Genomic DNA, 14,423 nt, shown 5'->3' with positions numbered 1-14,423 from the left:
AAACTCATTGTTCTTATAGTCTACGTTGATGATATAGTGGTTACCGACAATGATGGTGATGAGATCAGACGGTTGAAGACCTTCCTTGGACAAGAATTTGAGATTAAAGATCTAGGAAAGCTATGATACTTTCTTGGGATTGAAGTGGCCAGATCTTCTAAAGGCATTTTTCTCTCCTAGAGGAAGTATGTCCTAGACTTATTGGCTGAAACCGGGTTGTTAGGCTGCCATCCTTCAAATACTCCTATGGACCCTACTATTCGACTCAAGGAAAAAGAGGGTGAGCCTGTTGACAAAGGCCGGTACCAAAGACTTGTAGGGAAGCTGATTGATCTCTCACACACTCGTCTTGACATTGCTGTCGCCGTGAGTACTGTGAGCCAGTTTATGCATGATCCCTACTCTTCCCATAGGGAGGCTGTTCTTTGGATCTTGCACTATTTGAAGTCAGCTCCTGGAAAATGAATTCTTCTGTCTATGAATGGTCATCTACGGATAGAAGCATATACTGATGCTGATTGGGCTGGTTCTGCAGATCGCAAGTCTATTTCTGGGTATTGCTCCTTTGTAGGTGGAAATCTTGTCACATGGCGTAGCAAGAAGCAAAATGTAGTTGCTCGTTCTAGTGCCGAAGCTGAGTTTCGAGCTATGGCACAAGGTATTTGTGAGTTACTCTGGCTTAAAGGTTTGCTACAAGATCTTGGTGTTTCTATTCGTCTTCCTATGATGTTGTACTGCGACAATAAGGCTGCAATCAGCATAACACACAATTCTGTACAGCATGATCGTACCAAGCATGTTGAGGTGGATAGGCATTTAATCAAAGAGAAGTTAGAAGATGGGCTAATTTGTATTCCCTTTGTGACATGTGCGGATCAACTTGCTGATATCTTCACCAAGGGATTGTCTGGAAAATTGTTTCATCCCAATCTAGTCAAGTTGGGTATGATCGACATCTTTGCTCCAACTTGAGGGGGAGTGTTGAAATAGGCTGCTTACCCGATTGGGGTAAGCAATCCTAGTTTGATTAGGATTAGTCCTACTAGTCTTAGCTGATTAGGATTAGTCCTAGTCATGTTAGGAGTAGTACTAGTCAGATTAGATTCTCTTCTTTTATTTTGTTTTATTGTTTTTCCCTCAGCCAAGTCCTATTCTGGCATTCCTAGTTGTATTAGGAATTCCTAATAGGATTAGGACTGAGGTAACATTCCTATTTGTATTTTGTTTAATTGTATTTCAATTCTCTATAAATAGAGGGCCTTGGGGATCGGTTAATATCATGCAAGCATTATATTTCACTGCTGTTTACAATATCAATACATCATCCTCCACAATTTCTGCTCATATTATTCATAAAGAAAGTGCTCTTGCTTAACTCCATCAGTGGCATCACCGACTCGGTCACCTCTCTTGTCAAGTTTTACATTATTTATTTCCTTAATAAAATATTGTAATACGGATTGTTTTGCTTGCGATATCTGTGAACTCGTTAAGCACCCTCATTCCCCTTATTTCCCAATGATAATAAAAGTATTTTTCCCTTCTCTATATTCATTCAGGCTTATGGGGACATTCTAAAATTGTTGCTAGGGGTGGGTTTCGTTGGTTTATTACCTTCATTGATAATTGTGCCCTATTAACTTGGGTTTATCTCCTCCAGTCTAAATCTGAGGCTTTTACGTGTTTTCAGTCATTTCACACTATGATCAAGACCCAGTTTAATCCCTAGGTTCAGATTTTGCGGAGTGATAATGGTACGGAATACATTGATGGTTCCTTCCTCCATTATCTTAATGAACATGGATTTTTGTCATAGACCTCATGTATTTGTACCCCCGAATAGAATGGTATCCTTAAAAGGAAGAACTGCCACCACCTTGAGGTAACCCGTTCCTTGATGTTTACCATTCGTGTTCCCAAGTTTTATCACGGTGATGCAGTTCTTACTGCTGCCTTCTTGATCAATTGGGTTCCCTACAGTATCCTAGACTTCAAAACTCCTGTTAGCATTCTTCCGGATCCCTCTCTTGCTTCTCACCTCCCTCCTCAGATATTCGACTGTGTGCTTTGCGCACAATTCTTCCCCTTGATCCAAATTTGATCCTCGGGCCATTCATTGTATTTTTCTTGGGTATTCTGGCTCTCAAAAGGATACAAGTGTTATCATCCTTCTACTAGCTGTCTACTGGTCACCATGGATGTCGCTTTTCATGAAATGAATGCTATTACCAGCCTTCTCTTCAGGGGGAGAGTATTGAGGAAGAGCTTCCTTCTCTTGTGGTTGACCCTATTCAGCTTCAGGGGGAGACAGATGATGCATCTAGAAAGGAGAAATATGATATCCCTTTAGCTCTAAAAGAATGGGATTTGATCGCTTACTCTCAATGGAAGGAAAATCTCATCTCCAAACCACCAAGTCCACCTATGCTCCTGGCTCCAGCTCCTCCAACTCAATTATCAAGTAATCCTTCCTCTTTTGATGATGCTCCTATTGTTGTAAGAAAAGGAGTTAGATCATGTACTCAACATCTTATCTCCAATTTTATTTCCTATGAATCATTGTCGCCTTCCTATCGTGCCTTTATTTCCACCTTGTCTTCTGTATCTATCCCACAAGGTTGGAAAGAAACTGTTACTGATCCTAAGTGGAAAGATGCTATAGTAGAAGAAATGCAGGCCTTGAATAAGAATGAAACCTAGGAGTTAGAGTTAGATTTTAGGTTATGAAGGTAAGTAAGAAGGGGAGAAGAAGAAATGGAAGAGAGAAGAAGGAGACAAGAGGGAAGAAAGAGGCGGCTAGATCGATTGTAATGTGTTGTGTTGGAGCGTGTTCTCCACACAGCTATATTACTTCATTGATAATGATAAACATATTACATCCACCTCCCTAGGGAGGTAAAAGGTAAAAAAGGGAAAAAGAAAAAAAAATAGATAATAGGACTGCTAGAACTTAACCAGTTCCTAAAATACCCTTAGACCAAAACATCTAATAACTCTAACACTCCCCCTCAAGCTGGAGAATAAATATCATGCATTCTCAGCTTGCATAAAAGGGTACCAAATTGAAGGGAGGTAAGCCCTTTGGTGAAGATGTCCGTCAGTTGATCACCAATCTTCACAAAGGGAGTACAAATGCAGCCAGAGTCTATCTTCTCCTTGATGAAGTGTCAATGCACTTCAATATGCTTGGTTCTGTCATGTTGCATTGGATTGTGAGCAATACTAATGGCTGCCTTGTTGTCACAGTAGAGTCTCATAGGGCCTTCAGTATTAAAACCCAATTCATGAACTAGTCTTTTTAACCATATTAGTTCACACACTCTATGAGCCATGGCCCTAAATTCTACCTCTGCACTATGCATGCCCCCAAAAGTGGCCACTTGGATGTTGTATATCGTATTCTCAAATATTTGAAGTCTTCTCTAGGGAAAGGACTGTTGTATGCCAAGTATGATCATTTGAGAGTGGAAGGTTTTACTGATGCTGATTGGGCTGGATCCATCACAGACAGGAGATCTACCTCTAGCTATTGTACCTTTGTGGGAGGTAATTTGGTTACATGGAGAAGCAAAAAACAGTCTGTTGTAGCTAGATCCAGTGCAGAGCAGGGATGTTAGGCTGCAAACCAGCAAGTTCTCCTATTGATCAGAACCACAAACTAGGATAAGATTGTGGTCCCTCTCTTGTTGATGCGGGAAAGAGCTTATCTATCTTTCCATCACACACCCATATATTTCCTATGCAGTGGGAGTGGTGAGTCAATACTGTCAACAAATCAAGGACGAACTTTCGTTGACATATGTTGATTCCTCTCTTGGTGTTTGATACTTCAATTCCTAAGAAATACTGCAAAGGACCCAGATCTTTAATTTCAAACTGTTGAGCCAAGTAGATTTTCAGTTTATCTGTCTCAGTCGTATCGTCTCCAGTGATTACAATGTCATCAACATAGACAATAAGGGCTGTGATGGTACCATTGCCCCTCTTGGTAAAGAGTGTGTGGTTAGCTTGGCTCTGAGAATATCCATTCTTCAGAATAACTTGTTGGAAGTGCTCAAACCATGCCTTTGGTGACTGTTTGAGGCCATATAATGCCTTCTTGAGGAGGCACACTTTCCCTTCAGCTGAAGTTATTTTGAAGTCTGGTGGGGTTTGCATGTACACTTCCTCTTCCAAGTCGCCATGAAGAAAGGCATTTTTCACATCTTACTGATAAAATGGCCAATCTTTATTGGCAGCCAATGATAAAAGAGCTCTTATAGAGTTGTGCTTAGCTACAGGAGCAAATGTCTCCTGATAGTCAATTCTATAAACTTGACTGTACCCCTTGGCCACCAACCTTGCTTTGTATCTCTTAACAGTACCATCAGATTTATACTTGATTGTGTAGACCTATCTGCATCCAACTGAGACACGTCCCTGGGAAGATTCACCAATTGCCAAGTACCATTCTTCTCAAGTGCCATCATCTCCTCAGATATAGCTTGTCTCCATTTTGGGTCAGACATAGCATCAGTAACATTCTTGGGAATAGAAGCAGTAGAGAGAGCAGCAATAAAGGCAAGACCTGTAGGAAAAAGAGCATCATAGGAAACAAACTGGGCTATAAGATTAGTACAAGCTCTTTTCCCTTTTTTAACAGCAATAGTAAGGTCTAAATCAGATGGAGGGGAAGGGATGTCACCTGATTGAGGAGAATGAATCTCAGGATGTGGATCCAAAGAGTACTCTTGGTAGGTCTTCTTTCCTTTACTCTTCAAGCTTTCACCTTTTTGGTACTGAATGTGGTAATCCTTCTCATTACCAGAACCACTTTCTGTTTCAACGAATTTAGTATTCACACCTGATTGATCATCAATAACAACCACATCCACAATCCTGTGTTTTCTAATGTCAAGCATAAAAGGAGAGATAGGTAGAGGAGAATGAAGGAATCAACAGCCTGTTCACTTCCACAATTTGCCCCCTGAAGAGGATGCTGAGAAGGGGCAAAGAAAGGGACAGATTCAAGGAAGGTGACATCTTTGGAGATAAGGCACCTGCGAGAAGAGGGGTCATAGCACTTGTAACCTTTGGTAGTAGAAGAGTACCCAAGAAAGAAACACTTGAGAGCTTTGGGGTCAAGTTTAGTGCGAGTGAATTTGTTAACATGCACATAACAAACACAGCCAAAGATTTTAGGAGGGAGAGAGAAAGCAGAAACCTATGGGGATAAGGTTTCTAAGGGAGATTTGAAATAAAAAAGTTTGGTAGGCATACGATTGATGAGAAAGGAAGCAGTGAGAAGAGCTGCAGACCAGAAGGTCTTGGGAACATGCATGCCAAACAAGAGACTACAGGCGACCTCCAATAAATTGCGATTTCCTTTCAGTAACCCCATTTTGTTGGGGTGTCAACACACGCTAGCTGATGGATAATGTCCTTATTAGTAAAGAAGGCTTGGTGGCCACTAAACATGTATTCTCCCCCTTTATCATACCCAACAATTTTGGTTCGAGTATCAAACTAAGTAAGAATCATTTGATAAAAATTCTTAAATGCATCACAAACGTCACTTTTATGTTTCATTAGAATACTCTAAGTAGCACGAGAAAAATCATCAACAAATGACACAAAGTAACGATAAGCAAATAAAGAGGTAGTAGGGGAAGGTCCCCAAGCATCAATATGCACAATATGGAAAGGAGCAGCAGTTCTATTACCATGATATGGATAAGAAGAACGACAGTGTTTGGCAAACATACATGGTTCACATTGAAATACATGAGAAGAACCAATAGAAGAAAATAAATGAGGCAATTGTTTCCTCATTACAACAAAAGATGGATGGCCAAGACGACGATGCCATAACATAACAGACTCCACAGAACTACTATCATTACGTCCACATACATAGGACTGAGTTGTGGGCAAAAAAGGGTAAAAAAGGTAAAGGCCTTGCTCCTCACGTCTACTACCAATAATCCTCTTTGTCACCAAATCCTAAAAGAGACAATGAGAAGGAAAAAAAGTGACACAGCAGTTCAAAGATTTAGTTAAATGACTCGCAGATAGAAGATTAAGAGTAAGTTTAGGGACATGAAGAACAAAAATAAGAGAAAGAGATGATGTAACAGGAGTACTGCCCTTACCAAAGATGGAGGAAAGGGAGCCATCAGCTACCCTAACCTTATCCTTACCAGAACAAATGGTATAGGAATCATTGACGTACTAGTCATGTGGTTAGTGACACCAGAGTCAATGACCCAAGGCTGGGCTGCATTAGAAGCTGAAGAGGAGACCTACAAAGCTGAGGATGAAGAGGTGCTGGCCACTATAGGTGTAGAAGATGTGCTCAGCTGTGACATGACCCTGTGAAACACTGCATCTGTCACAGTAGAGTCATCCTGTATAGCATTTGCCTCAGTCATCACAGAGTATACTCAAGCTCCCCCTCTACGACCAACACGAGTACCACCTCGTGTACCAGGGGGACGACCATGAAGAGTCCAACACCTATATTTGGTATGTCCAGATCTCCCACAATGATCACATTTAAACCTGTCTCTTCCACCTCCACTAGCACCACCTGTCTCTATTGCTTTGTCTTCCCCATGGTTAGGCCCCTGGCCTCTATCACCTCCACGGGTGTCCTGGAAAGAACTAGAATTGAGGGCTGACCTCTCAAGAGATGCTGGTGCTGGTTCCGTAGCAACATGTCGAGTCTCCTCACTCTGTAAGTAGCTACAAACCTCATCAAGAGATGGAAGAGGGGACCGGCCTAAAATCTAGAGCCTGACTGGTTCATAATTAGGATTTAGGCCACCAAGTGAAGACACGCTCCTTTTCAAGAGTGCGACGTACCTTTGCTTCATCCTCTGGGTTAGTCAAGTGAAGATCCCTGTAATGGTCATACTCCTTCAAAAGACTAATGTAAGCATTATAGTACTCAGAATCATGGTACAAAATTTCGCGATATATCGCCGAAATTTCGGTAAATTTCGACACTACCGAGACGAGATGGGCTTCCGAAATGAAAAAAGTTCAAATTTCGTAGAAATTTCGGTATATTTCATAGAAATACTGTGTATTGAGCAGTATATTTCGGTAAATTTCGTTGCATTTCGGTATATTTCGGTAAATTTCGTAGAAATACTTTGTGTATTGAGTATTGAACTATTGACTATTATGAAGTTTATGAGTTATGACTTATGCACTTACGACTTTATGAGTTTAGACTAAAGGCTACAATTGACTTTATTTTTGTTTCATTACTTTGTTTAAATTTCTTATTATGTCTTTTAGTACTTAAACAATATGTATTTAACTATTTTATACATCAGGGTCCGACCGTATACAGTCAATCAAGGGTGCAAATCCAAAACACCACTTTGAGTTCATTTTTTTTGCAATATGAAGGTTTAAATGTGTTTATTTAGCTTAAATAAGGGTGTACATGAAGTATCAGGCCTTAATACGGCCAAAAACCCATCGAGATGGAGTGCCGAAATATGGCAGAAAAAATACCATATTTCGGCAAAATTTTGGTATATTTCGGATATCTCGACCAGCCCGAGATACCGGGATATCGCGAGATTTCAAACTATGCTCAGAAGTGGTCCTGTCACCTTGCCTCATTGAATTAATTTTTTGGTGAAGCTGATAAACCTTGGCAGAGTCACCTACCTTGTCAAAGGTTTGGGAGACACTGTCCCAAATTGCCTTGGCTGTTTCCTTTCGCATAAACCTTCTCGCAATCTCGGGCTTCATGGTGAAGATGAGCCATGTCATGACTGTAGAGTTTTCTGTTTCCCATTTCTCATAGGCAAGACAACCATGCTCTAGGGCTTTAACAACACCTGTAATATACCCAAGCTTCCCTTTTCTCCTAAGGGAAAGCTTCACTGAGTGTGACCAGTCCAAGTAATTAGTGTTATCAAGCTTCACAATCGAAATCTGTGGATGTGTGTTCTCATAGACTAACTGAGGAGCCATTGGAGTAGGCTGTGAGTCAGCCGAACCAAGCCCAGAGGTTTCCGATTCAACCATAGTGTAGGGGAAATGGCTCATGACCATAAACAAGAGGACCAACAACAAGTGGGGAGTGCACACTCAACCCAAACAAGGATTCCAACACCAAAAAGAAATTCCAGCAAGGAGGAAACAGGAAAAAAATGGACAGAACTTCACCCTAACACTTTCCAAGAAGAAGAATCCACTTAAACAAGCTCCAGGACCTCAACTAGAGGTGTCCATAATCACTTCTCAATCAAGAAGGAAGCCCATATTACTCAAAAAGCAAGAACAAGCAACTAGTAGCAGTCTCGGTTTTACCTGGGCAGACAAGGAGCTCGACGAAAATGAGCTATGCTCAAATAAGGCACTCAGCCATCAAGAGAGAACACATGTGGCATAAAAAGGGCTCTTGTATGATCCTAGTAAGCTGCTCCAAGAGCCAAACACAGACCGAGATGAAGAGATATGGGGGCTGCAACATGAAGCTAGCGGAAATCCTAGAGGGAGCTTGATGAGTTTCAAAACTTCATGGAGGCTTCAATGCAGCTCAAATAACACCTTCGGACACTTGAATAGGTTGTATATAACCTATCTCATACCATTTCTGTAAGCTGTTTACATGGGAGCCTCTTCCTTGGAATCCCTTGTGTTTTAGGATTCCAAAGAGAGGGAAAAAAATAGGAACAAGTGAACTGATTCGACTCTCAAACCTGATGCCCTGATACCAAGTTAGATTTTAGGTTATCAAGGTAAGTAAGAAGGGGAGAAGAAGAAGGAGACAAGAGGGAAGAAAAAGGAGGCTAGATCGATTGTAATGTGTTGTGTTGGAGAGTATTCTCCACACAGCTATATTACTTCATTGATAATGATAAACATATTACATCCACCTCCCTAGAGAGGTAAAAGGTAAAAAAGGGAAAAAGAAAGAAAATACGTAATAGGACTGCTAGAACTTAACCAGTTTCTAAAATACCCTTAGACCAAAACATCTAATAACTCTAACAGTTAGTCCCTCATCCTGAAGGAAAAAAGTCAGTAGGCTGCAAATGAGTGTTTACTATAAAGCAGAAGGCAGATGGAACAAATGAGAGATATAAAGCAAGATTGGTTGCCAAGGGCTTCACCCAGACCTATGGGAATGACTATCAGGACTCATTTGCCTCTCTTGCACAGATGAACTCCATTGTGGTTCTGTAGTCCTGTGCTGCAAACCTTGGATGGAGTCTCCAACAACTTGCTGTAAAGAACGCTTTCTAAGTGATGATCTCGAAGAAGAGGTGTTTATGGATATTCCTCCAGGATTTTCCTCCTCATCTACAATTGGCAAGTTATGTAAATTACTTTAGGTATCTGGGATTAATCATCAGTAATGAAGGTGATATAGAAGATGATGTTGCATAGAGAATTAAAGTAGGATGGATGAAGTAGAGAGGTGCATCTGGAGTGTTGTATGATTGGTGGATTCCTTTAAAGCTTAAAGGAAAATTTTATAGGGCAATCATACGACCGGCTATGATGTATGGTGCGGAATGTTGGGCAATTAAGAAGCGTGATATAGATAAGCTAAGTGTAGTAGATATGAGGATGTTGAAATGGATGTGTAGCAAAATTAGGAAGGATAAAATAAGGAATGTTCACATTGGAGCCGATTTGGGAGTTGCCCTGAGGATTCTTTTATTTATTTATTTTTTTGTTATCTTTTTTGGTTCCTTTAAATACATGTAACACACAAAATTAATGGTTAATGTATAATTTACTTTTTTAGTGAAAATTGAGAGTTGTGAGAACTTTATATCTCATATCTCTCTTCCCTCCATAGTTTAAATTCTCGTCTTGGAGGGCCATTTCGTCCTGACCGAAATTTTCGAGATTTCAGTGAAAGTTTGCCAAAATCTTTTCCTTTTTAGCAAGAAGTTTCGGTTGGCCGTTTCGGTGGGTTTTAGGCCAAATTAAGGCTTGATACTTCATGGAAACCTTATTTTAGGCTATATAAACATATGTAAATGTTCATATTGCAAAAATAATCACCCAAAATATTTGTTTGGATTTGCAGCCTTGATTTGTAGTGTACGGTCGAATCCTAATGTTTACTTACTTATTGTCTAAGTACTAGAGACATAATAGGCAAGTTAAACAAGTAAATCATACAATCATAGAGTCAATGAGTCATAGAATTAAGTAGATAAGTTGGATGTTAATGCACTTTCCTAATACCAGTGTCTACTAATAATAGTTACTGCGCCATCCAGGATGGCAAGATTGATCCCACTCATGGTCCAATGGAGCCGACATGCATTTTCCTTTGACTTTAGGACAAATGAATGTCATGTCATAGTCTGGGAAAAGAAACAAGTATAGTACACAACTACCATGTAAATTGCCTCATCGACATATTGAAGGTAACCTATCCTAGGATATGGGTCACCAAACTATGAAGAACTACCCACTGAACCACAATGATATGACACCATTGGCACTTGGCAGCATGTACGGCTGGTGGGTTGGGTAGGAGCAGATGTCGTCCACAAAAGACGATCCGTTACGTCCTTGTGACTGGGAGTCATACTCAAAACTGGGAATGGATAAGGAAGATATATGCACCCCCAACCTAGTGAACTGCCCATATAGATGTGAATGTGATGTACTGAACTCCAATGGCGATGGATTGTTCTTCCCGCCAAAAGATAGGGTACGCCAATGCCCATTCAATCTATTGTTGCCTATACTCAATCGACCAACAGAGCTCGATAAGTTATCAATGTCCATAAAATCAGCCTGCCCACCTGGACAGAACTAGCCACAAGGCCCTCTCATGTAACCCTTACGTGTGGGGGCACGTGCACCGTGATCCGTATCCTGTGTGGCATGATCAAATTGTGTTTCTCCGGTGAATCGGATTGGCTCTGCCGCCGCCGCCTCCTACTCCTGTACTACATACTGCTCTTGAATTCCATCATATGCACCATCACCATCATATTCGAGATCTCGCTGAAATCTGAGTTTTTGAACTATGCTAGTGCCTTAAAAAATAGTCAATTAGAATCCCTCCCACTCAGTTTTTGACAGTTGCCAGAAAGCACATGTAGTTCTCCTAGAAATGTTTGCACATCTCATCAGTATTTGGCTTGTCAAATTGCTAGGATGAAGGTTCACTTTTTTTTTTATGTACAATGGGTAAATGATTTGAGTTTCCTGTTCATGTTTGCTTAAGTGAAGTGTTGTTCTGGTTAAATATTAACTGTATGTTTGCATGTACAGCCTCTGGCAGATGCTTATGGCCTGCTGATGCATAGAAATGGTCAGTGGGAATGGACTCTTGCACCCGGTGTGTCTCCTTCGCCAAGGTACCAACATGCTGCGGTAAGTGATAGCTATATACCAAGACCTTTTGAGTATTATATATGTTCCTTACACAGTATATTAGTGATATAATTTGTGGGTGAAAAATTATCCTAGACATTTGGTCTTTCATACTATGTCAGAAAATTTGTGGGTGTAGGAATGTATATTGAATAATTTTGTATTCTATTTTTTTTATTTTTACCTCCAAAAAAATTGTCCTCTGCATTTTAGTATTTAGTTTCTTTCCTTCGAGTTTCTGTACCAATGAGCTTGGCATCTCTTGTCAATAGGTCTTTGTTGGTGCTAGATTGCATGTTATCGGAGGTACTCTTAGGGGTGGACAATCAGTAGAAGGTGAAGCAGCTATTGCAGGTACAGTATGTGTTTTTTCGGTTTTTATCGCTGACATGATTGTATGAGACAAATATCTCATCATCTTCCGTCTCCCTCTGCTCCTTCTCAAGTCTTGGATACTGCTGCTGGAGTATGGTTGGATAGAAATGGGGTTGTAACTAATTCTCGCACTAGCAAGGCCCCAATTGAGTACGATACTTCGCTTGAGCTTATGCGTCGTTGCCGCCATGCAGCTGCGTCAGTTGGAGTTCGAATATATGTTCATGGTGGTCTTAAAGGAGGTGATGACTGTGTAGCCACATATTTGAGCACTTTTGTTATGTTTGAACGACCTTATATGCTGAATATCTAAAGTTGCAAATTGCAATTGAATGTGGAAATTGCTTCTTTTTATGGTTTGAATACATCATGTGATATGCCTGACCAGATTTTGGACCATTTTGGCCTTATGGAGATCCAAACTGTCTGTTCCCATGGTCCAGATGGTGAATCAATTAAAGTTGGGATTTACTACTTAAAAAATGACTCATAAAAATAATGCAAGTTGAGTTGGAGTTCAGTATTTAAGGAATGACTTATGATGGGTTATGTACATAATAAAAGCTAAGTGCTTGGAGTAGTGGTTAGTATGTTGCCATGCTATCTGTTTGGTCCTGAGTTAAAATTCGTATGGCGTCATTGAGAATGTTTTATCCATTTTTTAATTGGGGAACATGGCATACTCTTTAAGATATAGTTGTCTGACTATCTGGTTTGAACAGTAAGGAAGATATGATCATTTGTTCTGGACAGTTCCTTTACCAGCGAATGCCTGTGTGCACATGGGTGTGTGCTTGTGCGTGCAGCATGTGTATGAATGCTTGTATAAGGACTGTCGAGGTTCTGATTTGGAGATAAAGTAAAGCACATCGGATTTGATGTGAAATGTTAAAAACTAGGGTTTACAGGGAATTAGGATTATTGTTTTGTACAAGAACAATAGAGATTCAAAAGAGAACTGGGAAAATAGGAATAGTACGAGAACAAATGAATTAACAAAGAGTTGCTGGGAAAATAGAAAATAGTAAGAAGAAGAAGAACCGAGGCTATCACTCTTGTGTTTCTGATTATTCACTATTTTGGTCTTAGTAATCATGCTCAGAAGTTGAAAGTAAACACACTTTATAGTAACGATAGCCCTCCTAATGTGGTTCTAATTTAGACGTTAAAACCAGTACCAAAACAGGATCAATACAAGAGAAAATTTTCCAGGTTTGAGAGAACTTGCATAAAATCAAATCCATAAAATAGATCAGACTGTAAGTCTGGTCAAGTGACTCTTTTAGAGGTAGAAAATATGCTGAAAATTCCAGCCAGATCTGATGGCTAGATCTGCTGATGTGTGACAAGTCCTAGTGAATCTAGGATAGGTAAAACCCAGTCAAACCAGGAGTCATATGACTGATCAGAATACAGATTTTATATGCCCAACATAAAGTCAATCTGGAATATTAATTTCAGACATAACAGATCAGTATATGTCAGATATAGAATAGCCTTCAAATAGCAATAATCGAATCCTACTTGGAGTAAAACTACGGAAGTTATGCAGCAGATTCAGAAACCGGGAACAGAATATTGATTAGAACATTGTCAACAAGAGTTTTCTGAAGTCAGAATTGAAACCACAACTGAAATAGTATGAATTCCAGCATTGATAGGAAAGCCAGTGTTGCAGGAACAGAACTGAAATCGACTGCAGAAATAGATGAACAGATTTGATACCTTAAGAAGAATTAAAACAAAGAACAGCAGTACATGTGATGGAGAATCCAGGAGGGATTCTTGCAGGATCGATTCTGGAGGACAACCAGATTAAGATCAGGTTGTGTAGGACCAAAGAGTGATAGAAGGTTTGCAAGCGAGGGAAGATGAAGAGTCACCTAGCCGCGGTTTGAGTTTAAGGTGGTTTGATGGAAGGTTGAAGATGATGGAGATGATGGAGATGGATGAAGTTAAAATTAAGAGAAAGAAGATAAACAGAAAATAAAAGATAGCTTTGGCTGCTAGAGATCCACTAGAGCCCACCTTAGGAGTCCACCTAGGTCCACCAAAAGAGATCCACTTTTGGATGTATTTGTTGAGATCCACAAGTAAAATTCTCAAAGAGAGTTGGTTTTTTTTTTTTTTTTTTTTCAATTCTAGGTTCTGAAACAGCAACCCACCATTCCATTATATAGCTTAGGAGGAGGCTTAATAGCCTCTTGGATTACATCAAAAGACTGTTGGAATTCCAAGATTAATCAGAATTCTCACATCTAGAAACTAAAACCCATACATAGATAATATAAATCCAATACATTAAACCCCACCTCCAAGAAAACTAGAGACTTGTTCCAAGACTTTGGAACTACAAACAAGGAAAATAATAAATCTGTCTAGGAATATGAAAAGACACTTAACTACCTAGATATATGAAAATAAACTACTACTAAGCCTAAACCCGTATGCCTTCCTTGTACCCACATTATGCCTTCCTTGTACCCACATTTTAGGCCCATTACAAAGAAAACACAGAATCAAAGGTCCAATGTATATATACCTCACCCAAGGCTTATTTCCAATAAAATAAGCTCATTATGTGACTTATCTGCATCAACATGGGCTAGTAACCAAGCTCTGATACCATGTAATCAAAGGCCGAAGAGAAAAGGGAAGAAAAGAAAGAAAAGAGAAAAGGGGATTGCGTACGG

The 14,423-nt window shown here is 40.0% G+C and overlaps 1 protein-coding gene across 1 annotated transcript in view; it reads left to right on the top strand.

Moving 5' to 3' along the window:
- Positions 1-14,423, top strand: part of LOC122667863 (serine/threonine-protein phosphatase BSL1-like) — a 71,451-nt gene that overhangs the window by 38,564 nt on the left and 18,464 nt on the right. Inside the window, exons 8-10 of the mRNA XM_043864310.1 lie at positions 11,254-11,355; positions 11,628-11,709; positions 11,802-11,972. Of these exons, the coding sequence (XP_043720245.1) occupies positions 11,254-11,355; positions 11,628-11,709; positions 11,802-11,972 (355 nt within the window). The remainder of the gene's footprint in view (positions 1-11,253; positions 11,356-11,627; positions 11,710-11,801; positions 11,973-14,423) is intronic.

This window comes from Telopea speciosissima, chromosome 7 (assembly GCF_018873765.1).
Source record: "Telopea speciosissima isolate NSW1024214 ecotype Mountain lineage chromosome 7, Tspe_v1, whole genome shotgun sequence".
Taxonomy (NCBI): Eukaryota; Viridiplantae; Streptophyta; class Magnoliopsida; order Proteales; family Proteaceae; genus Telopea; species Telopea speciosissima.
The sequence above is the reverse complement of the archived record's forward strand: the minus strand, read 5'-3'. Positions and strand labels throughout refer to the sequence as shown.